This window comes from Petromyzon marinus, chromosome 9 (genome assembly GCF_048934315.1).
Source record: "Petromyzon marinus isolate PM22_M1 ecotype Great Lakes invasive population chromosome 9, UKy_Petmar_22M1.pri1.0, whole genome shotgun sequence".
Classification (NCBI taxonomy): Eukaryota; Metazoa; Chordata; class Hyperoartia; order Petromyzontiformes; family Petromyzontidae; genus Petromyzon; species Petromyzon marinus.
Genome location: NC_133675.1, coordinates 8,487,125 through 8,514,857, shown reverse-complemented (window position 1 = coordinate 8,514,857; position 27,733 = coordinate 8,487,125). Strand labels below are relative to the sequence as shown.

Sequence of the window (27,733 nt, the reverse complement as noted above, 5' to 3'; positions counted from 1 at the left end):
GCTTTAGTCGACCTCTGACCAGGATACGGAACGTCGCCCTCTCTCTCTCGCTCGCTCCCTCCCCGTGGCCAACACAGCCCCGGTTAGAGAGGAAAAAAAAGCCGCTCCAAGCAGCCTGGCAGAAGCGCTGCACGAACAACACCTCTCCACGCGAGAGGTGAGTTTCAGCGAGTTTATGTTTAATGCGCTTAAAGTCGAAAGCGTCGAGGCTTTTGTTTTGTTTTTTGTTTTGTTTTGCCACGCGAGAGAACGCGACCCGCGATCGTCGCTCACCGTGTTTACGTCGCCGGCTCGGTGGGCGTCGACCATCCCTTGCCTAGATTCTCTACCCGGCGAACGACGCCGGTCGCCGCGGGGTTTCTATCCCGAGCGCGCCGTTGCCGACGCGGCCTGCGTGTAGTTGTGCGAGGATGAGCGTGTGTTTGCCCCCTGAATTGAAGGTAGCGTTTTAAATGTGTATTTTTTGTTACATTTGTTGCGTTGTCATGCTCGGGATTGTGCCGTGTCGTACATTTTCCTCTCCACACTTGGCTAAGTGTAAGAGATGAGCGATTGGAATGGCAAGGCCTCAAATGCATCGGCTGACGTATCTTAGGCAGTTACTCGCCGATACGGAACCGTACATTTTATATACATTTAATGCGCTATTTTGCTCTTTTTTGTTTATTTAAATTGTTATTTGTAACCACTGTTCATAATCGCATATTGTGGCCGACAAATCGTGCTGTATGGCTGCTATAAGACGTGTAATTCCGGTGGTATTATTGATAGCAGTGGTAATGCTCCTTCGTGCAGTAATTGGCATTCTTGTTAGACCACATTGCAGTTTTTGTTATTTAAACGCCAATTCAACAATACAATGCATGCAGTATTATATTCTTAAGTACTATATTCTTAACGTGTGTATATTCTAAATACGCTTTGGGGTTTGTTTATATCTACATTTAATGTCGCATTACTCCGAAGTGCTTTCAACCCTCAAACCAAAGCATAATTATTGTACAATTCAATGTAAACTTAACGTTTTACTTTCTTTATTCCACGTGCATGTAAGGATTTAATTCCATATAATGTGTGATCATTCGATGTTAATCTACATATTTATGCCAGTCCGTGCAAGTATGAGATTCCGTCATTACACGTGTGCAAACTCTTCCTTAAATTTGTTAATCCGTACTCTTTGGTTCTTTCGGTAAAGTCACGTAGGTATAAAATCAAATGAAATACATAACGACGTTCCGGGCGCAACACAAGCGTCCGTCATCAGGTGGAACAACCACAGCAGGAAACAACACTTCAAAAATTGTTTCTTGCTGTGGTTGTTCCAACTGATAACGGACGCTTGTGTGTGCGCCCGAAACGTCGTGATTTGTTTTTATTTTATACCTTCGTGACTTTACCGAAAAAACCAAAGAGTGTGGATCCCTGCAGTCACGAAAACTTCAAATCTAGATTTGTTCATTCGGTATACTATGGTTGATACAGTATATACGTTAACATTCTCTCTGTGGTTGTATGAAAAAAAAAACGTTTTGTTTGCATCTTAATCCATTCTGAGTAAGGTTTCTTATGCAAGCATCCAGTGTGCATTAAACACAGGTAGGTTAGGCACATTTGTTCCATTCATCATCCATGATCAATCCACTGTTGGATGAAGGCCTCCCTCGCTCACAATCCTGCGATGCATCCGTCTACCTAGCACTTGCACACCAGCTGATTTCATTGCTCCGTCGATGTAGATGTGCCTTCAGTTACATTCTGGATTGTAAATTATACGTAGAATCAAGACAGGAACCGTATATGCGTAATCCACCTAGGTGACGTGGAGTGGGGTCCGCCGTGCCATAGGTGCATTTTTTGCGCACACGTTCACCCCATTGCCTCCCGCCACCACTAGGCGGCAACACTGACCTTTCAAACCATGAAAATCAGGAACCTAATAATCACTTCAATGTAATATATTCGTGTCGGCTTCCAGCGTCTGTACAGAGACATCCCCCTGCCTCAAGCGCCAAATAGCAATGCTAGCTTTAGCCACAAGCTTCTTTCTGCTGAGACTGCAGTACTACAACAGCACCATCCATTTGTCAGTTCGGAGATTGGGAATAGCCTCGTAGTTTTGGACTTGTCAAGAAAACGTCCAAGGTTACCGTTCGCTAGCATTTTGTGCCACTTATTTATCCGATCAATCAGTCGTAGAATAAGCAATGTCTCGGGTCAGTACTTCATCCAGTGCTAGGAAGCACGTGTACTCCAAGGTAAGTGCTTATAAAACGTGTTCTTGTGGAGGTTTGTAAGTGTTAAGTTGTTGCTGTGTTTTAAACTTTGGATACATTTACTGTGTAATAAAGGCACAGTACTTTCAGCTGTGCTCGCACCTGTATTTAAATGTAGTGTAGGGTAATGGCGTTACATTTGTGATGATGCTTGCAAATTGTACATTGTACAAACGGTGAATATCATACATATGTAATCATCCAAAAGGCAATTTAGAATAAAATAGTTTTACGTGTTTAAATCACGAATAAATGCTTATTTCACTGCAGCTTTGTGAATGCTTTGTAATATGAAGCCTAAGTAGTAGAGTTTGTTTATTTTCCTTGAATCAATTTGTAGAAACTGACATTTAAAAATGTGGATTTTAACGTGGCATACTGCTCGTATAACGTCATCTACAAAGCATATTCAATGAAGACAGCATACAGTAGTTAATTTCATCTTCATCATAGTCATTGTCTGTCCACTGCTGGATAAAGACCTCCCGATGCCATCACCATCCCTCACGGTTCAGCGTCGTTACCATCCAACTAATTCCTGCACATGAACTGATCTAATCACGTTCAGATTTTAAAATGCTCACAATTAAATAACCATCCGTTAAATTTAATTTTAGCAACACGGTGTCTAATTGCAGTGTTTTATGTGCAGTCTACCCCTCGCAGCAAGATGACATCAGAAGGGAAGCCACTGAAGGTGGGCTCGCGTGTGGAAGTGATCGGAAAGGGCCAGATCGGGACCGTGGCATATGTGGGGGCCACCATGTTTGCCACGGGCAAATGGGTTGGTGTCATCCTGGACGAGGCTAAAGGCAAGAATGACGGCACGGTTCAGGGCAAGCGTTACTTCACCTGCGAGGACAACCACGGCATCTTCGTGCGACAGTCGCAGGTAAAGTTTCCTTCGTTTTCACCGTGCAAAAAATGTTTGGATGCTGGTGCAGCTCAGGCATTTTCGCAAGAGGGGAGAGATGGTTTGAGTTGCCTTATGAAGGCTTCTGTGTTGCCTGTCACACACTTTTCATGTGATGAGCAAAAGTTCACAATGGACTGCTTTGTTGTTTATTTTATTAATTGATTATATATAATGAGTCCTATGTCTAATGTGGAGCGTGAAGGTTATGTTGTATGCTTTCCATTGGCATGACAAAGCTTAATGCAATGCACATTTTATGGAATATTTGTACTTTACAGTCGCATTGATGCAGGGTGCGGATCTGTGGGTTTGTGGTTAAGTTGTCCAATGTGCAGTGTATTCGAGATAAGTAGCAAACAAAAAGCAAACTCTTTCCCAACTTTGATTGCTCCACGGTCATTGTACAATTTATAACACCTGCATGTAGTGTTCCACAAGTCAACGATTAGCTCTTAAGATTTCCACGTGGAAATTGTTAGATTGTTCATTAATCATTGTACAAATATGGCTTTTAAAGTCTCCAAATATAAGTATGCAATCATAGTGGTATGTTTACATGTGGTAGTCGATGGAAATATTTTGGTGGATTGACAAACATTCTGTATTTTCTTCAAGATTCAACTGGTTGAGGATGGAGGAGACACTACTTCTCCAGAATCCCCTGAACCAGCTGCTGCTCCTGCTAAAATCCCAAAGAAAGGTAACAGAACTGCAGAATATGGTTGTTTGCAGATGTGTAAGATGTGGATAATCGTGACTAGATCATCCTTGTGGTTTTTAAACAAGTTGTTATTTTATTTGCATGAAACAAACCACATGTTTTTCAGGATAATTGGTTTGGCGATTTTTTTATTGAGCATGAAAAAATAGCACGTATAATTTTGCCTTTAAACAAATAAAAGCGGGTTCATTTAAATTTATGAATAGATGCAGAAAGTTTTAAAAGTTACAGTTTACCATAATATGTGAACTTATAATGCAGTGTTTTAGTTGAGTGTTGTGTATATTGTTTTGCAGAAGTCTCCGAAACACCAAAATCAAGTAAATTGGTGAGTAACTTTTAATATTCGAATTAACACATCTATCATCCACTTCTAATGAGATGTTTTTTTGTTGTTTTACTTTATTTTAATAGTACACTGCAGTTATTTTCGAAATGCCAGGTACTCAACACCTTTGTGTTTTTCATTTGCTTTTTCACCAATCTAATGAACACTAAAATGCCATAAAGGGATTTATTGCACTTCATTATTTTATGGATTCCTGAGCACTTTATGCATTTTACTAATAACTGATGAACGTTTAACAAGGAAACTTTCAAAAACATTACCACTCCTGTTCACATGTATCGGGCCATTGTCCATGACCGACCGGCTGGTTTAGTAAACACTCACGAAACCAAACTCTTTTGCTATGTATGTGTCTACTGGACACCCTGGACACATTTGCAAACGAGATGTTTCATTTTTTGATTTAAAGCTTTCGTGACTGCAGTAATTCATATTCTTAGTTTTTTCGGTAAAGTCACGTTGAAGGGAAACAACAAAATAATAAAATATATATAAAACAATAAAAAATTCTCACGACGTTTCGACCATGACTCAAACGGTCATCTTCAGGTGTGTTGGTTTGCATAAATTTATTTGTAAACGGTGCATTTATTTATTTATAAAAAACGTTAGCGCAACGATTTGGCAGTTTATTTAGGACTAGTCCATCTATATTCTGAAAAGAGGAGGGGGGGGAGACGAAAATTTTTTTTTTTTATAATGTATGCTGTCTGAAAGCCACTGTAAGCGTGAACAATCAATTAAGACCTGAAATGGTTTATCAAATCTTTCCAATGATTGCTAAGATAGAATCCATCTTCTCGGTTGAAATTGTCTCTGTGCTTGTATATGTGGATAGCCTCATGAACGAATCTCTCATGGAAGCCAGATGGCTTACAAAGAACCTCTGTCTTGGAAAAGTCAATGGCATGTGAGCCTACTGAATTAGAACAATGATCTGCCACGGCCGAGGTGTTGGTCCTACCGTGTTTAAATCTTGAATAAACACAAGATCCAGGTCCGTTTCAACACATTACATAAAATCCGTGATCTGGTTCCGTCTGTAAAAGATGTGATTCCGGACATACAATACCCTGGTGTCTACAAACTAAGTTGCCTCTGTGGTAGTAGTTACATTGGAGAAACCAAACGCCATGTCTCGGACCGCATTCGTGAACACAAAGCAGACCTTAAACACGGTAGGACCAACACCTCGGCCGTGGCAGATCATTGTTCTAATTCAGTAGGCTCACATGCCATTGACTTTTCCAAGACAGAGGTTCTTTGTAAGCCATCTGGCTTCCATGAGAGATTCGTTCATAAGGCTATCTACATATACAAGCACAGAGACAATTTCAACCGAGAAGATGGATTCTATCTTAGCAATCATTGGAAAGATTTGATAAACCATTTCAGGTCTTAATTGATTGTTCACGCTTACAGTGGCTTTCAGACAGCATACATTATAAAAAAAAAATTCGTTTCCCCCTCCTCTTTTCAGAATATAGATGGACTAGTCCTAAATAAACTGCCAAATCGTTGCGCGTGGCGCTAACGTTTTATAAATAAATAAATGCGCCGTTTAGAAATAAATTTATGCAAACCAACACACCTGAAGATGACCGTTTGAGTTATGGTCGAAACGTCGTGAGAATTTTTTATTGTTTTATATATATTATTATTTTGTTGTTTCCCTTCAACGTGACTTTACCGAAAAAACTAAGAATATGAGATGTTTCATCTCAACGTATTATCCAGGTGAATATTCAAATACAATACAATGCACGCATGCATGTTAAGTGAACATTTTTCCAATTCGTTTTGGAGAAAGGTTGGATTGTTGCTTTTCTTTTACAGGTAAGTTTAACAAACTTTGTGTAAACAATACAGCTGTTTTGTCACTGGAGGGATTTGCGCGCATTTGGGAACTTATTTTCTGATCCTTTTTCGCCATTAATATGGCTGGAGTACTATTAGTAAATCATTTGGTGATCCTGCGTTGGCAGTGGTGCGCAAGCACAAATAACAAACAACACATTCGTTAATAACACTGCCTTCAACAGAAAAATGTATAACAGGTAACGTTTTTGGCAATTTCCCTTCTTCATAGCACATGGAGGGTAGTGCATAATAGTTTGAGACTGCACCAGACACCATGGGCCTTAGGAATAGGTTTTACCCTTTTAACTGACACAAAAACTGACACCTTTATTCAAGGCATCATGTTTGCAATAACCACAACACAAGCAGTCAAAATGCAAACAAAAAAGACAACTCTGATAATAATATGCACTGTCCTTGAATTTGATTGGTCCACACCCGAGAGAGCTTTTCTTAGAGCCTAGTCTCCATTGGTGTTGGACCAGAAGACGCCAAAAGGCGTACAACTCAAAAACAGCGCACTATCAGAGTATTGAGGGCTCGAGGTGAGCATTTACATTATGAGACCTCCTTTGCCAGAAACAAGATGTAGGAATAGGTTTTACCCTTTTAACTGGCACAAAAACTGACACCTTTATTCAAGGAATCATGTTTGCAATAACCACAACACAAGCAGTCAAAATGCAAACAAAAAAGACAACTCTGATAATAATATGCACTGTCCTTGAATTTGATTGGTCCACACCCGAGACAGCTTTTCTTAGAGCCTAGTCTCCATTGGTGTTAGACCAGAAGACGCCAAAAGGCGTACAACTCAAAAACAGCGCACTATCAGAGTATTGAGGGCTCGCTTGTGTTGTGGTTATTGCAAACATGATGCCTTGAATAAAGGTGTCAGTTTTTGTGCCAGTTAAAAGGGTAAAACCTATTCCTATATCTTGTTTCTGGCAAAGGAGGTCTCATAATGTAAATGCTCACCCCGAGCCCTCAATACTCTGATAGTGCGCTGTTTTTGAGTTGTACGCCTTTTGGCGTCTTCTGGTCCAACACCAATGGAGACTAGGCTCTAAGAAAAGCTGTGTCGGGTGTGGACCAATCAAATTCAAGGACAGTGCATATTATTATCAGAGTTGTCTTTTTTGTTTGCATTTTGACTGCTTGTGTTGTGGTTATTGCAAACATGATGCCTTGAATAAAGGTGTCAGTTTTTGTGCCAGTTAAAAGGGTAAAACCTATTCCTATATCTTGTTTCTGGCAAAGGAGGTACCATGGGCCTTGATTATATTTTAAAAATTCTCATCAGTTCCTATGGGGTATAGTGCAGTCTCCAACTATTATTCACTCAATTTTGGCCTCTCTATGTGCGATGATGAAGAGCCATTGCCTAAATCGCCACATATCACATATATATGTTCCTTTTAAGGCAGCGCTCTCGACGAATGGTACGTTTTTTTGCAGTACCATTAGTGTTCGCTTGGTGGTGTACGTGTGCAACTGCTGTAGCTCAGCATCTCTTAAATGAAAGACGATGCTTTCCTTTGGAAAACGGAATATTTTGTTTGTATTTCAGTACAATTAGTTGGGCCGTTTTACTTTATATAATAAAACGAAAGTGAGTAGTAAAATGATGTATTCAATATTGAAAATAGCATGTGTACATTAACTGTAACATTTTTTGCCAGGGATTTTTTATTCAAATTTGTCAATATTTTTTCTAACCCTTTGCTTTCATATACTATTTGACTTCAAGAGGGCAGCAAAACCCAAAAAGGTGGTTTTCCTAAATCGTTGTAATGCACTTATATATCTCGTGCTGCACTTTTATTTACTCCTGACAAATGTTTGTTTTTAAGAGATCCATTGCCAAATCATATTATTTACACCACTATCTCTGCTGACAGGCTGTTACTAATACCACTGCTTCTGTTCCCACCTTCATTCAAGTGGAATAACCCTTGTATCTAATTTTTGACTAGATGTGAATTGCATTAAATATTTCACTTTTTTTTTACATCAAATGTAAGGAGTCAGGCCAATGATGAGATTTTCAAGTTATGCTTAGCAACTGAAATTTACTTTCTTTACCACGTTTTTCACGGAATGAAAGGTCAGTTTTAGTTCAGTTTTTTAGTTCAGTTTATTTTGGTTATAGCCCTGTGAGCCATTCGGCTCTTGAATCGTGCAACAGTAGTAGTGTGTATGTGCTGTTGGAGTGAATTATATTGATGAATTATGTGAGAACACTTTTACTTGTCAATGCTGTATAAGCAGTTTTATCATCACATAAATGTATATTTCTCCTTTCTTGCTGGACAAGTATGCAACAAAAATATTATTTTTTCAAAAGCACTAATTATTGGAAAGTTGTAGCTGCAAACAGAATATATTAAAATACGAAAAATGTTTACGGCCATTTGTTTTGCCACTTTGCACATAATGGTTGAATGTTACATAATAATTAATCATAACGGAAATTTTAATTTGGGAATTTTTTAAAAGTAAAATTGCTATAAAGAATAAATAAAAATACCAAATTTAATTATGCATTAAATGCATAGACTTTTTAAAAACATTTCTTGATTTTTTTAAATCAGCAAGTACCATACATGCGGTAATGGCACGTCAGCAGAGATAGGTTTTATTGTGCACAGGCTGTGCTTTGACTCATCCTTAAAACTGCTCAGTTTGCCTCAATATAATTGCCACATTTCCACCTCCCTGCATTCCTCTTCATCGTACAGTACTTTTCTTTTCTGTATAATCGTTACAGCACACTGCACAAATGCTTTGTAATGTGCATTGAATGGGCTTTTATTGTCTCCGTGATATATATATTTTTTTCAAACCATAGCATGTGCGCTGCTCAGCGTGGTCCTAATTGTGTTTGTTGTCTCTTAAAGCTCGCAGCTGTTGAGTTGTGCAGCGTGATACTACTGGTCGTAACACCGCGCATAAACATCTAATGATTGCAAAATAGTGTAAACCTAATCCGAAGATCTGTTTAGATTTGGAACATTACTGCCATTGGCAAATTGCTGTAAATTGCTTTAGGGTGGTTTAAGAGGAACCTAAAAAGGATTATGATGATCGTTCTCATGGAAACGTGGCGAGGCAGTGGGATGGAATTAAAATGGCAGCGCTGTGACTACGAATCTGGGATATACTGTATGCTGCACAAGAACAGGCACGTCTGTAGAAAAGGGATAGGATTTTAGCACAGTGCAACGTTTTCTTTGTCGAGATCAAATACTGCCTACGATTTGTTGGCTATTATGAGCTGATGGGCATTGCGTTATCAAAGTCGTGTCTCAAGTGTAGCTTTTTTTTTAAAAAAAAAAAAGCCTTTTCTGACCACGTTTTCTGATAGACGTTTTAAAAAAAAAATACTGACGTCATGGGAAGCCAACCCCAATGTCAGCGGACTAATGCTTTTTTTTCTATGCATAATGTTGTTCTCTGCCTATTGTATAACGTCTCTGGAGCAGCGAGTGAGTGCTAAGTGTCCCTCGGTCTTAGCTGTAGCCAGACCCCTCAGGGGGCCTTATTCAGAAAGCGTATGTGACCCCTTTGCAGCAGCATAAATAGATGGACCCGTTGTTTCCTCCAGGCACACGCCAGCTTCTCGCTGATTTTTAGAGCTGGTGCGAGAAAGTGAGCGACAGATCGAAATTAAAAAAAAATATTGTCTCTGGAGCAAGTCTGTGCTAGGGAAAGCTTTCTGTTTATTTTCAACTATATCTTTCTTAACCGTTCTGTCTCCTTCACAAAAGACAATGAAGCAGGCTGCTACAGGGAGAAAGGTATTGATGGGTTCTATTCACTGTTTGCATCGTGCATGAAAGCCTTTCCTCTCATGAATGTTTTTGTTGTCGTGCTTATCTGATTATTTTAAAACCCCGCAGCACATAATTACAGTATAATTGCAAATTAAGGCATTTTAGTGTTTACAAGAGCAAATGTGCTTTTCCATTAGTTGTGTTGCTATGTTCTCTTTGTGACATTTCTAAGACCTAAAAAGCATTTGTTAAACGAAATTGCTAAAGTATTCGGTTTTTCATATCTGGGGTATAGCATTTCAAAGATTGTGTTGTTAGTCATCAAAATAGTAGAGCATTTTGATTTACTAAATGTCTTGTGTTTCTGTGGATTAAATTGGCGTGGTTTATATCTAAATTAGGTGCTTGCAAATAGGTTTCCATAGCTATTGCGAAAACCTCGATAATCATTAGAGGCCATTAACCTCTGCTGTGCTTAATTTAAAAGAAATAAAGTCATTAGCACATTTACATACACTTGTATGTGTTTGCAAGTGTTATAGTTTATTGTAAGTAGTTCAATACATCTGCCTGCAAGTATTTGTATAATGTATAATGGCATTCATTTCCTACATGGTATATACCTGTAATGCGCCTGTTCTTCGAGTTTGTGAAACGCAGAAAGAGAAATTGTATGGTGTAAAAATGAACCATAAGTTTAAAAGTTATACTAGGAGAGTTTTTTGAGATGGTAGCACATTTTAAGTTCTTGATGAATATATAATTGGTATTTTTATAGGTAGTTTGATGTCGAACAGCTGATTGGTAATCATGAATGTATGCCTTGTCTCTTACAAGTGTACGTTGTCTGAGTACTTATAGTTTTTATTTTATGATCAGCGTTGTCTCTACAACTGATATCCTTGTATGTTATAACGTTTCTGATGTCTTTGCATGCTGCTTGCCTGCTAAGCAGGTCACAAGGCGGCCCAAGGTGAGCGTATGATTACTTGTACGAACAATATCCCTTTGGCATGGTAAAATAATTACTGGTGTCGCCACGAAAATGCCACGGATGTCAGGCCATACTTTTGGTTATATTGGTTTTGTTTTGAGGAAGCATTTCCCCTTCACATATGATGAGCAGTAACTGTAGAAGAAAACGTATTGCTTATAGATTTCAGATTTTCCTTTAATTGATTTTGGACATGTGTTTGTATATTTCTTACAATTAATGATTTTTACTGGCTCTTGCCTATTGCGTCTCGCAGAGGTTCACTGTCATCTTATACGAAGCATTATCTCTTGTAACATAAGCCATACTTCTGATGCACCATATGCCAATCGATAATGTGTTACCTCATGTGTTCAATGACGTTGTCGAAGCTCCGAGGGCTCGTCCCCATACTTTCTGACTTTACTTTCTCCTCTTTGTTCACTTTTCACGTCCGTTTTACATGCATGCGTGCATTTTAATTCACAATACGTTTTGATACGGTACGAATGTGAACCTGTATTCTAAACATATTGTTGTTCAAGGATTATGAAGAAAGTGGCCTTCAAAAGGCAATAGGGGTATTGTGCCAATTCACTATGAATACTACTGAGCAGATATACATATTTTTGTTTGTTTAAATGGATATAAATGAAGCTAAATTGCATATAATATGCAGTACAGTAATACCATGATATGCATATATTCGATAAAAAAAAGTTTTGGTAAAACTAAGTTTGCATTTATTAGAATTACTTTAAACAGCAAAAAAATTGTTAAATAATAAGTGCACTAAAATGAATAAATGTAACAATCTATGGTACGATATAAATAACAATACGTAATAAAATATGGATTATTGAGTGTTGCGCATCGCAATGTTTCTTTGATTTGTCCCTTTCTTTTTATTTTAATGCTGTACAGTATCAAATATATTAAGTTGTCTTTGTGATACGAATGATAAGTTATTAAGTGTTCATAGTATGAAATGGTAAGTTATGAAGGCTGGAAAGGCATCCTCATAGTACTAATGTTATAAGTTATTGAATATACGAACAAAGCTCCAGGAAGGAATCGAGTTCAAATATCGATATAAGACTATACGTGATAGTTTGTTATGATGCTTGTGTACTGAACATTGTGGGGTATTTTGCATTTAGTTTGTTCTTCATTCATGTCATATACCTTATGTTCTTCACAAAATATATGTATATATTTTATGTTTCTTTGCAATTGCTTCCTTCTTTAAAAGATGTAACATTCTGTATAATCCTGAGTAATAGGTGGGGTGGAATGGCGGCACAACGGTTAGCACGCTGCACTATGAAACTGTAAAACTAAGTTTTTGATTTCCATCCGCTGCAAACATCGGTGGCGAGTGACATAAGAACCGATCCTGGTTGCTCCCTTTACCAACCTGCAGTGAACCGTGTAGTGCAGTATGGTCAAACAGTACCATTGACCAACACGGTGTGGGAAGGTCTTCATCCAGCAGAGGATTGACAAAGGCCTGTAAAATAAATGCTGCTTAAACGGTTTCATAATTATTAATAACAAATTTAATAAAGTGTTAAGTCTATGAAAGACATGACATACATAGTCATTTTAATTGAGCGAAAAAGTATAATTGCTCATACTGGGGCGTAACCATTGTCATATTTCCGCTGGCTACTCTGTAATAAATTATTCACTTACCTTATGCGTTGTGGTAGCATAAGCTTTCACGCTTACTATTGATCTATAGTTTCAGACAAAAAAATGTTTTAGAACAATAAATCTGTTATACCACTTAGTATTGTGCTGTTCCTCACAAAGGTTCATGATAATAGTTATTTTTTTTAAAGCAACAAACCAAACAATGTTTTACATGCAATATTAGTACAACTGATGTTTAGTGATAATTCGATGTCTCTTGTCGAGTATTTACATATTTGACTGATTTGGTTTTTGAAATAACTGATTTGAATAGCCAACCTGCACATGGAAAACACTGGCAAAATATAGGGTGTTACCGTGCCAGATCACTTGTCTCCACCGTGCTCTTCTCATTCCACTGCTAGTTGCCACATTTATTGGTGACCATTACTCATCAACATCAGCCACTTCGAGATGAAGGCTTGCCCAAGTAATCGCTATCCTTCACGGTCTCCTGATGTATTCATCAAGCCAACTAGCTCCTGCACACAAGCTGCTTTTATTGTTCCACCTCTGTGATGGTCATACTTTCGCGCATGGTACCCTCCCTTTGTCTGCTAACTCATCGTCGGTCTTGACGATCAGCGATGTGTTTTGCCTAAGCCCACTTTTCTTAACAGTTGATATGATGTCTATAATTTGTGTTTGTTTTCTCTCTGGTCCATGTGTTTGTCCTTTGTCTCAGTGTAATTCCAAGCACCCACCATTCCATGATCAATTGTGCACTTTGCAGCTTCCGTTCTATTTTCTTTGTTGGTGTCCATGTTTCTGATTCAACGTCACAGCGGGGGTACAATAGGCTGATAAACACTGATTTGTTTGTGTCCATGTTTCTGATTCAACGTCACAGCGGGTACAATAGGCTGATAAATACTGATGTGATGAAAGTTAGGCAAAGGCCTCATTTTGTATAACATACGTTTAAAATATTGAAACATATTAAGTGTCTTATTTTGGAAAAATATTGACACCTTCGTTCAATTGGGTATATTACATTACAGTATTTGCATTTATTCAAGATTGAATAATGATTTTTACTTTATTATCTTTTGTGCACGTACACTTATTTGCAAATTATAAACAGCTCCCAATGAATATATTCGTTCTAATTTTGGCATAATCTTGTCTACAATGTCTTTGCTGAACATTAACACGAGTATTAGTAACGTACTGGCATACTAGAAGTTCACTGATTTGCTCTATTTCATACTGAGTTGTACATCTTTTCGCGACCTATGTTTTCTCTTTTCTTTATGGCTTTTTGCCGCTTCAGGCAGATGCGGTAAGTGCTGAACCACTGCTTCCCTTCATGTTTGAATTCAGCTTGGCTTCTTCATGCATTACATTATATCCACTTGTTCTAACTCAAGGCCATTATTTATATTTGAGTGCGTGACACTGACGAATGCATTATTAGTTGTTTATGTAGTTATTAACTTTGATAATTATTACCTACCATAATAATCATCTACACTCATTTCATTATTTCCATGACATGTAAGGATGACGAGGAAATGTACACATTTGTAAAATTCTAAAAGGCATTATTATGCGTGTGTACCCAGTAAAGCCTCACTGAGGCTCATGATTATTTTTCAATAGGGCTCAATGATTGTGGTATATATTACTATTGAGTAATTTGCAGGTTATTTATAAACTTTGGACCATGACGCCGGCACACAATGGCCCACCCTTGCAAATGATGTCACAAGAAGCGGACACCACGTATTTTAATGGTTAATATACCTGCAGTAATAACCATGGCGGCAGCTAGATTAGAACCGTAAACAGCATCAACAAGCGGAAAAAGCACTCCTGCTAGGCCAGCGATTATCACTTTTTTATTAACACAATACTCATCCTGAATACACTGTACAGACACGTATTTTAATTTACTCAACTGCATGGTGTTACTGACCCCAATTGACAATGCATTCCTATATATCTAAAACAATTATGACTCTGAGAGCCACATGATCATTGCCCTTTCCTGATTTGAATTCAGCTACAGCCTGCTCTTTTGTAATGCAGAAACACTAACGTATTCATCTATATTACCTTATATATCTGGTCATATTCACGATTGTGCCACCTCTTAGTAACATTCAGGAGAATTACCCATAATTACTAAACCACGAAATTTGCCTCTTATCAAATATTGTCTCACAGTAGATGTAATGGTTACTTTGCTTGGGGACTTAATCCACAATGCAAACATTTTCAAGTCTGTATTGAATAAGAGGAAGAGACTGCTGTGAGCTTCGATTAATGTCAAGCTTTTATGCTCCCTCAACTGCAGCCGAGCCGCATCGCCGGAATGTCAGCCTCCTCAGCAAGCGGGGCAGCCCCAGCAACCCCTTCGGCGTCCGCCTCGGCATCGGGTGGAGAGATGAGCAGCAGTGAGCCCAGCACCCCGGCACAGACTCCACTTGCTGCCCCCGTCGTACCTGTGCCAACCACGCCACTCAACATGCCGGTCACCTCCCACGTCTTGTCCCCTAGCAAGGTACTGAAGGATTAATACTTGTCATGCAAAATAGATGATCCCGGTGTATGCGTTTGTCATTCTCATGCCAGAAGAAAACACTGTTTTTCCTATAAATGTAGACCCAACTTTATTTGTTCTTTTGTTGTGATCGAAATCAACATTGAGTTTGACAGAAGTATAGTAAACTTAACATATAAAACATTTTTAATACAGGTCTGTATGTGATGGTCATCGACGGACGATGTTAAAATTGTATGCATGCATGAAACGGAATGTATATTACCGTCATATGATCTTTAGGAGGAGGAGAGTCTGCGGCTACAGGTGAAGGACCTGGATGAGAAGCTTGAGACGCTGAAGGTAAAGCGCAATGAGGACAAGGTAAAGCTCAAGGAGCTGGAGAAATATAAAATTCAGATGGAGCAGCTGCAGGAGTGGAAGAGCAGAATGCAAGACCAGCAGGCCGATCTACAGAAGCAGCTAAAGGAAGCGAAGCGGGTGAGCATGAGGCATTCATGTTGTGTTCATTTCCATCACAAGTTGTGGATTGTTTAAATACGGTACAAAATGTTCTTTATACTTTATCCATATTGGAGGATAAAGGCCATCATTCCAGTGTTTTATTTATTTATAGCCTGTCATTTACTATAGAAGCGTATCTAAATGTGTATGTTCGTATTGACTTGTTTTTAAAAAAATATATACAGTGTTGGAAATGTTAGGTTTAAACAAAAATAAATATTGTTTTTAGGTAAGTAAATAACTGTCTATGACCGTATAAACGAGAAATGTGTCCAATCTCATCAAATCTGGGTTGCTAAGGAGAGTTGACGCTGGATCATGCACCGATGTTTTAATACCATAGCCTGTCATCGGCAGCTGTGAGGCTGTGCTACAGATGTGGGCAGCAGATGGCACTGCAAAAATATCCTTTGTTGTGATGTGATTTTATGCTCCAAAAATTCATCAATCCGCACTGACCCAACAACCATGGTGAGGTATAATAAAATAACCCCCACGATCACCACAGCGTGGCGATACCCTCATCTAGCAGTGGGTTGAGAAAAGGGGTGCGCATGTGCAAATTAACTGCATCTGGTATTTGTCTGCGAGTAGGAGGCCAAGGAGGTGATTGAGGCAAAGGAGCGGTACATGGAGGAGATGGCCGATGTGTCGGACGCAATAGAAATGGCCACGCTCGACAAGGAGATGGCCGAAGAGAAGTCTGAATCCCTACAGCAGGAAGTGGAGAACCTCAAGGAGAAGGTTGAGGAGCTCAGCATGGACCTGGAGATCCTCAAGCACGAGATTGAGGAGAAAGGTCTGTGGTCATTCTGTACAACACTCTAAGGGTCCTGTAAGGGAGACTGTAAACACTGTACTCCTGTGTTTATCAGTCTCATACAGGCCCCGAAGACAGTGATTATAGCCCTACAATGTGTATAGCACTACAATTGTTGAGCAATTTTCAGAGCTTGACGATTTGGCCCATTATAGTTGGTGAAGACATGAGTATATTTTCACAAATAGTAATGATTAACAAGATTTGCCAAAATAAATCTGGCCTTAAGTGCACCAATTCACATGTTTGTATTATTTTAATATGAAACTAATATGTAAATAATTAGATGTCCTATTTAATTTTGTCAGCAGTTAATGAAATATTTGTGAAAATACCGATGAAAACTGCTTATACCATTACAAAAATTTGTATTGGAACGTGTATAGTTCTAAGAAAGCACAAACCCTGCTTGTGCTTTAAAAATAGTGACATTTGAGACCTTTTAAGTGCTTGGTTTTATTTTGTTTAGCTTGTAGCTGTTATTGTGTTGACATGCCATGTAATAGCTCATTCTCCTAGAACTGTTTGTGCATTAACGTAATCCTATATAATGCTTTTATTACACTTAATGTGTGCAAACGAGGTTATAAAAATCAATTCTCTTTATAGATTGAAACAAATCTACTTTTAAGTGTTTTTTTTGTTCAATGTTAAATATCTATTGTGTAAATTTTGATTTAAAGCTTTCGTGACTGCAGTAATTCATATTCTTAGTTCTTTCGGTAAAGTCACGTTGAAGGGAAACAATAAAATAATAAAATATATATAAAACAATAAAAATTCTCACCTGATGACGACCGTTTGTGTTATGGTCGAAACGTCGTGAGAATTTGTATTGTTTTATATATATTTTATTATTTTATTGTTTCCCTTCAACGTGACTTTACCGAAAGAACTAAGAATATCTATTGTGTATTTCATATGTAAACAAAAAATTGGAGATATAGCATAAAACCTAGCTTTATTACTCAAACATGTCTTTCTATGTGGTATTTATTTTCAGGAAGTGATGGGGCAGCTTCAAGTTATCATGTTAAACAACTGGAAGAGCAAAATGCCAGGCTTAAAGAGGCCCTGGTCAGGTAATTGAGCTTTAGGTATATACCATGTGTAAAACTAAATTAAATTTCAGTAAAATTTCATCTGTAACATTTTTATTTGCAATTTGTGTGTAATGTATGTGTTTATTGCTATGTTTGTATATGGATTAGTTGTATAAAAAAGTGAGTTGACTACGTGCGGTGCGAAATAAGTTCAACATACATCCGTATTGCAAAGCCATGGTTAATTTTTATATTGATATTCAATATTTAATGATATGCATTTGTTCATACTTTGTTTGATCTTGTATGCATTTATCATGTGCGGCATATATTAATTGAAATATTTTCGAGCTCAAATTTGTATTCACTTGTCTTAGAAATTATGCTGTTTATGAACTATACTTTAACATTTAAATGTTTGTCATAGCTTCGATAGCTCATGAAGGTGCTAGCTTAAGGAACATTTTCAGAACTTCATGTGCACATAACCAACTGCTTCTGTGCTTGGCAGGATGCGTGACCTCTCTACATCAGAGAAGCAGGAGTACCTAAAACAGCAGAAGCATATGGAGAAGAAGAACTCTGAGCTGGACACTCTGCGCACACAGAAGGAGAAGCTGCAGGCTGAGCTGCAGCAGGCAGAGGGCATCATTGATGAGCTGAAGGAGCAGGTGGCTGCACTCTCTACATATCCGCAAATCCTCTCGGGATTATGCTGGTAATAGTGGCGCATGCATGGACCCACATGAATGTAAAATGTTTGGCTTTTGTGTTTAGGTCGATGCAGCTCTTGGGGCTGAAGACATGGTGGAAACCCTGACCGAGCGAAACCTGAATCTGGAGGAGAGAGTTCGAGAGCTGATGGAAAATGTTAACGATTTGGTTCGTCAAGCACTTTGTGTTAAAACGCTGATAAATGGAAAAGATTAAATGCTTCATGATTTCATTCTTATGTTGTGCTCATTAGAGAGTTTCAATCAGTCTTGCATCAGCACAAATGGATACACAAATGGTACACACAAATGCCCTTAAGTATGTAAGCAGGTACATTATATTTGCTGTGGTGCTGTGCCTTTTGTGCAATGTGCTAAATTCTATTTGCTTTCCATGCCTTTGTAAAATGCATCTCTGCAGGAGGCCATCAACGACATGAACGACGAGCTGCAGGAAAATTGCCGGGAAACAGAACTGGAACTGCGGGAGCAGCTTGATATGGCAAATGCTCGTGTGCGGGAGGGAGAGAAGCGTGTGGATGCAGCGCAAGAGATGGTGGCAGACTATCAGCAAACCATGCAGAAGTATAGGCAGCTCACCGCGCACTTGGAGGTACAGCCCAGCCAAAGTCTTCTCTGTCGTAGCTGTAGTAATTCAAACCAAGCTAATAGCTATTATATATGCAAGACATTTAAAAACATTGGGAACAGCTTCTGAGTCAAAAGGCCTAATATTGTATGGGGTCAGCTGCTCAGAATTTTTTTTCTCATTGCTTCAATTCTGCGCCTCTTCTCTAGTCACATCCACTGTCCTCATCTCAAGGCACTGCATCCTTACATCTCACCCTCCGTCTCCTACTGCCCTGCACCGAATTGCATCTTCATTATCTCTTCTCAGCACATGCCAATCTACATATAAGCCTCCTTTACTGCCTTATGAATATTAGTAACCCTGCCAAGGCTTTAACATACGTATATATTTTTTCTCATTTGAATAAGAAACATTTGTTTTCACAAAGTTTCTTTCTGCAATACTCTGTATAATGTCTGAATAATATTTGTGTATTAACTTAACCTTTTCTCAAATATCACATGGATGCTTTTCTCCATGAGCAGATGTGTTTCTGTATCTCTAGGACGTGAACCGCGAGTTGATGAGCCAACAGGAAGCATCTGCGGAGAGAGAGCAGACGGCTCCCCCTCCAGAGATGTTTGATTTCAAAATCAAGTTTGCAGAGACCAAAGCTCATGCTAAGGTAATATTTTCAATGTATAAATGCGAACTGTATGCTGAGGTATTTATTAATTAGCACTTATTTTATTCAGGAAGAAATTACCTAGGTTTAAAAGTGCCACACTCGTCAACATGATTGCTCAAATCCAACCTTAACGTTTCTAAACATTGTCAAATAATGCCACTCACAAAAATGTGTGGAAATTATGTAACTGATAATGTATCCTATGATTATCGGCTATTTCATCGTAGTCTATTTCCAAAATTATGGCCACCTTTGGAAGGTAATCTAGTCAAAACATTACCATATTCTGCCACGGTACTGTTTATCATAAAACAGATCCCTCTGTGTCCAATCTGCAGAAATGCAATACTTGACATACGGGTTGTGATTTTACAAAACATATATATGCACACAACTCATACCTGCTCTCAATTGCTTTATCAGGCCATCGACATGGACCTGAGAAAGATGGAGGTGCAGCAGGCCAACCGGCACGTGTCCCTCATGACGTCATTCATGCCAGACTCCTTCCTGCGTCGTGGCGGGGACCACGACTGCCTGCTCGTGCTGCTACTTGTTCCCAGGCTCATCTGCAAAGTAACAACATTTGTACAGGCACCGGGATGCTACACGTTGTTTTTGGATGTGAATATATGCATAGAAAACTACCAATGGTCTTGTGAAATGTCTCTGACGTATCTGTCATGTGTGCAGGCCGAGTTGATCAGTAAGCAAGCGCAAGAGAAGTATGAGCTGAATGAAGAGGCGATGAAGTCTGCAAATCTGCGTGGGGCACAGGGCGAGCAGCTTAGCTTTACGGGTGGTCTCGTCTACTCGCTCAGCCTTCTGCAGACCATCCTGCACAAATACGAAACGTACTTGTTTTAACTGTTGTTGGCTGTCTACCTCAACTTTACACTGCATACAGCAGCAACATGAGCAGCGTGAACAGTCCTCCGTTTCACATGATTGTGTTCGCTATTTCCTCTATGACAGGGCATTGAGCCAGTGCAGCGTGGAGACGTACGTAAAGGTCGGAAGCCTCTACCCAGAGATGAGTGTGCACGAGCGCTCACTTGACTTCCTCATTGAGTTGCTGCGTAATGATCGTCTGGATGAAACTGTTAATGTGGAGCCTCTTACCAAGGCGATCAAATACTACCAAGTAAGCATTAGCTTTGGTGCCGTAAACAAGGCATGTCTTTATGACTTTCATTCGTATTTATAAACTGATTGTATTGTATTCTTTGTCGTTTTATTTGTCATTTAATCTGTATTCCTTTTGGATAATAAATGTTAAATATGTTTATTTGGCTGTGATGTATATTATTTAATATGCTTAATGACATGTTTTTTGTATTAGCATCTGTACAGCATTCATCTTTCTGAGAAAGCAGAGGATTGTACGATTCAGCTTGCTGACCACATTAGGGTAAATATTAACCTGCTTATTTTTTATATTCTTTAGTTTTTAAGGGGAAAAAAGGTGTATTGAATGTAAATGACCTGCATTATATATCATACTAGGTGTACTACCCGGCTTCGCCCGGGACTTGGATTCACCACGCCCGGCCGCCTTTGTCCCCCAAGTGGCAATGTTCACACACCACACCAGTTACTCGTTTGAGGCTGAGTCGACCTAGGGGAGGCCCAGGACCGGTTCAAATAATCGTCACCGGTGGTGGTGGTGGCCGTGAGCGGGAATCAAACTCGGGTCGCCGCGTTAGTAGCGCAGCACGCGAATCGCTACGCAGTCACTGCCCCCCCCCCACACACAGGATAAAGACAAAGATCCCCCGTGTAGCCAGTAGGGGGCAAGTGCTGTTAGCGAGCAGCACCTATGAAGGCCGGTACGGCACACGAGGGGGTGGGTGGCCAGCACCACAGCCGGCCGCCTCGTTTGAGGCTGAGTCGACCTAGGGGAGGCCCAGGACCGGTTAAAATAATTGTCACCGGTGGTGGCCGTGAGCGGGAATCGAACTTGGGTCGCCGGGTTCGTAGCGTGGCGCGCTAACCGCGACACTACAATGCGTTTCGTTTCCATATGCGCGGGTCACGTGACAGATTTGACGTCACAGCTCACTTGCCGTGCAAAAAATATATGCATTATTGAGCTCACCCCCAAAAAAATATATAACAAAAGTGTATTTTCATAATTTTGGCATGGTGTACAGTCTGGAAAGTACCCACATGGCAAATTCCAAGTTTGTTGCATGTCGGGAAGTACTCTAAACATTTTTTCAGACACACATCTTCACAACTTTGCCTTTTATATATATGGAGATGTTACCTCACAGACGTTTTCAAATATGTGTTTTTTTTAAGAAACTGAATTGGAGACTTATTCTGTATTTTGTGCTCAGGTGTCACAGAGTGCCCTGGACTGCATGGCAGTGGAGGTGGGCAGGCTAAGGTCATTCTTGCAGGTGGGCATGACAGCATTTTTCCATAAAGGACTTTTCTACATGTTTAACATATTTCATAGTATTGGTCATAATGCACTGAGGTAAGAACCTATTGACACTTGTTCATTACAACAACAGACTGGCCAAGAAGGAAGTAACTTTGCATTGCTTCTGAAAGACTTGGAGACCTCCACCAGTGATGTGCGGCAATTCTGTAAGAAGGTCCGCCGCCGCATGCCAGGGACAGATGCCCCAGGAATCCCAACTGCACTCTCTTACGGACCACAGGTACCTCGATCACCTTACTGAATTCTCTGCAAACAATAAATGTCGTGCATATGTGGATAGATTCTCTAATGCTTTCCAAACATGTGTTTGTCCTTGTAAGTATTGTATTTCACGAATTATTCATCCCATTGTATTTGACATGTGATGTCGCAAGATAACATAACATTGACTTAATGTAGAGTTGAGCGTGCCCATGATATGATGTCATTGTCTTGGCTGATTTTTTTTTTACCGGCAAGTTTTGTGTCATTTGCAAATTTTTTTCCAGTATAAGTTTCTAATAGCATCACAAATTTTAACTAAAATATGTATTTGCATTGGATCATCTTCATGAGAGATCATGTGACCCCATGTTACAGACAGAGATAATCTATTAATGTTTACAACCTTAGTTGGAAAGTGTAGAAAAAAGGCTGTTTTACGTCTCTTTGCACAAGGTTGAATTTGAGTTGTATCATCTCAGGTCGCCGAGGGATTGCTGGATTGTCGTAAGCACCTGAGCTGGGTGGTGGCTTCGCTACAGGAGATTGCAGCTGTTTCTGCACAGATGATTGCTCCACTCACAGAGAATGAGGGCTTAAATTCAGCCAGGCTGGAAGAGCTGGCCTTCAAGGCTTCAGAACAGGTTTGCCCACAGCCCTCTTCACAGAAAGCAAGAACACTATAAAGAGTAGCATGGTGAATACTGAATATTTGTATATCGTAAAATAACGTATTATTTAATCAATTACGTCTGTTGCAGATATATGCAGGGCAGAACTTGAGTCCATATGAGTGCATACGTCAGTCATGTAATGTGGTGATTGTCACCATGAACAAGCTGGCCACAGCCATGCAGGAGGGAGAGTACGATGCTGAAAAACATCAGAACAAGGTAGAGAACTTGCATTTCATTTAATTAATAGTGTAGTTTTTTTTGTTTTTTGTATAATCTAACCTTTGTTTGCATGTTCCTCCATTGTTCAGCCTGCAAATCCTGTGGAACTCAGAGCTGTTGCCCTCAAGGCAGAGATAATGGATGCCGAAGGCCTGGGCCTTAAACTTGAGGACAGGGAAACTGTCATCAAAGAGCTGAAGAAATCCCTAAAGATCAAGGTAACGAGGTCGTTTTGGAAATTTGATTCTAATGTAGCATGTTTAAGAGCCCAAACATTAGCAAGGTTGGCTACGTATAGTGTAAAGGAAGTTCTACATACATACAAATGTAAATTGCTTAAGGAAGCGTGACTGTGATTTAACACGAGTGTGCCTACCTACCAACAGGGAGAGGAACTGAGTGAAGCCAATGTGCGCCTGAGTCTTTTGGAAAAGAAGCTGGACAGTGCATCGAAGGATGCTGATGAGAGGGTCGAGAAGATCCAGACCAAACTGGATGATATCACTGCTTTCCTTAAGAAAAAAGAAAAGTATGGCTATAGATCTATCATAATCTGATTCACTTTGTTTGCTGTTGTGCAATCTAGTAATATGGTGTTTTGATGTTAATACACAATAATATATGCAGATGGTACATTTCTAAGATGCAATCAAAAGCAATGTTGCTGTGAGATGGATTTTTTCTTTCATTTTTTTTCAGGGAGTTTGAGGAAACAATGGATGCCCTGCAAGCTGACATTGACCAGCTGGAATCCGAAAAGGTGGAGCTGAAACAGAGGCTCGCCAACATGCCTCGGCGCTCCGTGGAGGGACTGCGTGGTGCTCAGACATCAGGGATCGCCTCTATTGTTACTGGCATAGCCACAGGTATAACGGTGCTTGTGTCTCCCTCGGTGTAGTATGTTCTCACCATTGTTTGGGCAATAAGAAAGCGAATTGTTGGAGGCTAATTGGGAAAAAATACAGGAGAAATATTGAGAGAAATATAATATCTCATGAATTACAAAGTTGAAAGATTATTTTGATGATTGAAAAAATTCTGACTCACTAATTTGACCGGATTTGATTGTGCTAACAGCTTCAACAATTTTTTTCAACTTTTGAGCCCAGCATTTCCACTCATTTATACCATGGATTTCAGTGACATTTTGCTTTACCAATTTTTGTTGTGTGCTGTCAGTTGTCTCTTTTATAATCACATTCATTTTACATCTGCCTTTCCCGTCACCTTTATTTGCCCCTCAGATGATGAGGATGAAGGTAGAGTATAGAGACTACCCTTACTTGTGAATGTCAAGGCAATCATTTTTAGAATGTATTTTTTATTTGGTTATTGTTATTCCTGTCATATTCAGGTTTAATTCGCCTATTGATATTTTCTCTCAATGATTGCAGCTATGTGTGCTGTGTAATCATTTGCACAATTATGCCTGTCAAAGTATTGTGCAGATTGCATTGCAATGTATTAGTCCTGATTTTTTTGTAAGGCCATAAAAATCATGCATGATACTCCTGCATTGTACATATCATACTATACGCTCAAAGGTCTACAGAAGAAAAACAAGAGGGAAATATTCTTTACGAACTACTAACTTATTTGCTTATGTCGATTGTGTGTAGGTGCTTCCCCAACGCAAGGCATGGGAGGTGGTTCAGGGCCTGTGCAAGTCAAGGATTCTCCTCTCCTTCTTCATCAAATTGAGGCCCTTAAAATGGCCCTCAAACACCTAAAGAATGAAAACAATTGCCTTAAGGTACAATGCAATGTACTTTTTATCCAAGATCCACAAATGGAATTGCACACTTTTCATGGAAATATTGTTTTATTTTATCGCACCATAGCCAATGTATGGGATAGACTCATATTTTTTTAAATGCATTCTAAGAATATAATGAATTATACCGTTTAACTTCTGTGCATTTGAATTGTTGTCCTAAGGCTGAGAAGATGAAATCGGACCTGGCATCACTGCCTCCCTTGCGCATCCCTAAGATAACAGTTCCCTCCCAGGCTGGGGAGGAAGGTATGGTCGCTGACCCTACACTCGCCCTCAACAGGAAGACCAACCAGCTGCTCGAATCACTGCAGCACATGTGTGTCACTGCTCGTGTGGTGGACATTTCACACCGAAAGCCAGGTGCCTTTTTAATACCATCACTCATTCAGATGTGCATTATTTAACAATAACAATTTTACAGTTCATTGTGAATACACTAATGGTTGACGATCTCTCCATGCTGTTCAGTCATGGAGTTTGACCATAATTTACTGCCTTCCTCAGCCCAGCTTGGTAACAGGGGCTTAGATTTGGGAACAGACCGATTGAGACATCACTCAAAACTGATGCTATTGATGTTAGCCATGGGCTTTAAAGCATAGTCCACTAACCACTGCTCCACTACCTCTTTCTTACCACAACATTATTGGAATGTAAAAAAATCACTTGTTTTTAAAAAGTTATTTTTATATAGCCGTTAGATTCAAATGGCTTGTCATATGTTGTGTTATTATGATGAGAAGGTACCATCCCACCCGTGGAGAAAGCAAGTCCAGCTAACCAGTTGCTAGAGCAGACAGCCCGGCTGAAGCAGATGAGTGACAATGTGGAAAGACTGAAGGTATGTACATCTTGGTTAATATTTTAATGGAACTCAAGATTGGTTGCTGAATTGATTGATTTAGTAGATTTTGTTCTGGTCAGCATTCATGCCATTTTATTTCACAATGTATGTTATTATTAACCTTAACATTTAGATGCATGTAAAGCAACACTTTGTATGTGGCTTAAGGCTATTTAATTACCATTTAACTTAAAATGTTGACAACTTTTTGCCCGATTGCATGCAGGATGAGGTACGGCGGATGGTCATTTCCCAGCACCCTGGTGCACAGATTAAATCTGACCTCACCACTTTCCCCTCTCCAGCCTTCTCCAAGGTAATGCTTAAATATGTATAAACTGTTTACCACCTATGAATGATTTAAGTTTGAGACATATTGACTGCTCAGAAAATTGGGATTGGGCAGGCTGCACCATTAGATGGGAAGACTCTGTGGTTGAAGCTAATGATGGAGTGGCAGCCAAAAGAAAGAACATTGTCGGGAGGGTGGCGACCACGAAGATGGAGGAGGTAGATGGATTGCTGCATCGTGAGATCGAGGCAAGGTGGCAGCTTTGGGAGGCTTTCATCCAGTCGTGGATCAATCAAAGGATGTTGATGCATGATTGGCTGGGTCACCTGTATTTTTTAAAATAGATTTCAATTTAGCTTTAGATACACGTATGCTACATATATTTTGATGGTGAGGCAATAAATAACCTGATGCACATTTATTATGCCATTTTATTTTGTATTGTGAAAATATTATATTGGTTGACGCGTACATTTAATTGCCTATTTTATTACTTCGTATAATTAAAGTGAGCATGTTTACTGTATCCCTGTTTACAGGCAAATGCGGAGATGCAGGGAGATGCAGTATACCTTGGTAAGGTGACCATCCCATGCCCTCCTGGTCAGGGCAGAATTCACAAGCTGACCCTGCTTCCCAGCCAACTGCAACAGCTCCACACACGCCTCATCTCCTAGAGCTTCCACATGCCACAAGATCGTTCTACACTCACATTTCAAATGTGTAACTGGTTATTGTTGATAAGTTACTATATAGCACTAATGTTTTGCTCAAAATGTGAGTAATCTGAAAAATAGGTTTGTCTGTCACCCTGTATAAGATTGACTTTTGCAAAAGTGCACAAACTATGGAGGGAAATTAAATATGCATAATGGTTTGTCATGTGTATTCTTGGCTTGCTGTTTGGTGGATAATGGTGGTCATATTGATTTCAATGCGAAGTAGATACGTTGGTTATGTCTCCATTAAAGTAAGCAATAAGCATTTGGAGTGCATCCGTCGCACTTGCATGTATTATTAAACATTGGTAATGCGTACGAAAATGTTGCATACATAAATCCTTCATAGGATGTGCTGTAGCTTACGAAATTTAAAGTTATTAATCTCAACAGAAACAAGATTTTGTGGACAGATTAGAATGCAACTTGTGTGCAAGCCTGGACAACTTTGAAGCAGGCAGTTTTTCTAAACAATTTTGGGAGAAAATATCTGAAGCTTTACATTTCTTTCAAACTGGTAGTTGTAAAGAGTATCAAGCTACACAAAACAAGACCATGACTTAATTTAATATCTTCATTTGGCAGTGCCCATTGTTACATGTTCCACAAATTGAAGTTGCATTAGTGGGCGTTTGATTTGTAGAGATTGAATTTTAAACCTTGTGGATTGTGTAAATCGATAAGCTAAATAACATTTGTATGGAGACGTAGCCATTGCCAAATTACAATGCTGCATATCACATCTCACGTCATTTGGAGTAGCCGTTTGCAATATTATTTTAAACGCGGTCTTGATAAATGTCTTACAATACGTTTCACCGCTTTGTGTTAACGTGTATTGACGCATAATCCTGCAAATAAACGAACACACGTAATCGGATTTGCATGTTGTAACTTTTTTGTTCTCTATTGCTCGTGGTGCATTTCAACTGTTTGTGAATTTTTCCAGTTGGACGTTTTTCACCGTTGCGTTCAGCGTGCCCAAAGCTGCTGCTGCTGTTTTAACTTTCAATCGCCTCTTGCCATGACTGGAATACAGATTAAAGTGACTTCTGACGCCCTGCCTGCTTTGTCAGTTTAGTTTAAATAAACAGCCTAAAAAGGTCATTCAATGTTGATGTAACTACAAATCCTTTAAATG

General features: G+C 39.4%; 1 protein-coding gene across 13 annotated transcripts; it reads left to right on the top strand.

The window, feature by feature from the left end:
* On the top strand, positions 1-27,467 carry DCTN1 (dynactin subunit 1). 13 transcript variants are annotated; one of them, XM_032950587.2, is made up of 32 exons: positions 1-157; positions 2,929-3,168; positions 3,808-3,892; positions 4,210-4,241; positions 7,873-7,893; positions 9,893-9,922; positions 10,851-10,871; positions 14,866-15,072; positions 15,355-15,552; positions 16,171-16,375; positions 17,400-17,478; positions 17,951-18,110; positions 18,217-18,321; positions 18,574-18,765; positions 19,289-19,408; positions 19,835-19,987; positions 20,105-20,265; positions 20,387-20,555; positions 20,754-20,822; positions 21,754-21,816; positions 21,934-22,083; positions 22,547-22,708; positions 22,826-22,957; positions 23,050-23,178; positions 23,347-23,489; positions 23,660-23,826; positions 24,205-24,219; positions 24,580-24,713; positions 24,899-25,097; positions 25,481-25,578; positions 25,808-25,897; positions 26,413-27,467. In XM_032950587.2, exons 2-32 carry the CDS (start codon positions 2,947-2,949, stop codon positions 26,548-26,550), a joined length of 3,849 nt encoding a protein of 1,282 aa, XP_032806478.2. In that variant the 5' UTR covers positions 1-157; positions 2,929-2,946; the 3' UTR covers positions 26,551-27,467. The 13 variants fall into 13 exon arrangements, with proteins under 13 accessions (XP_032806478.2, XP_075921986.1, XP_075921985.1 ...); XM_076065871.1 differs by lacking the exon at positions 1-157 and adding an exon at positions 2,238-2,258 and having other exon boundaries at positions 10,854-10,871; XM_076065870.1 differs by lacking the exon at positions 1-157 and adding an exon at positions 2,238-2,258.
* Positions 27,468-27,733: the final 266 nt, after the last annotated feature.

Coding starts and splice junctions, on each gene's coding strand:
- DCTN1 (XM_032950587.2), top strand. CDS start 2,947: ATGACATCAGAAGGGAAGCCACTGAAGGTGGGCTCGCGTGTGGAAGTG. Junction 18,111..18,216: donor TTGATGAGCTGAAGGAGCAG/GTGGCTGCACTC, acceptor TTTTGTGTTTAG/GTCGATGCAGCTCTTGGGGC. Junction 22,958..23,049: donor CTGAAAAACATCAGAACAAG/GTAGAGAACTTG, acceptor TCCATTGTTCAG/CCTGCAAATCCTGTGGAACT.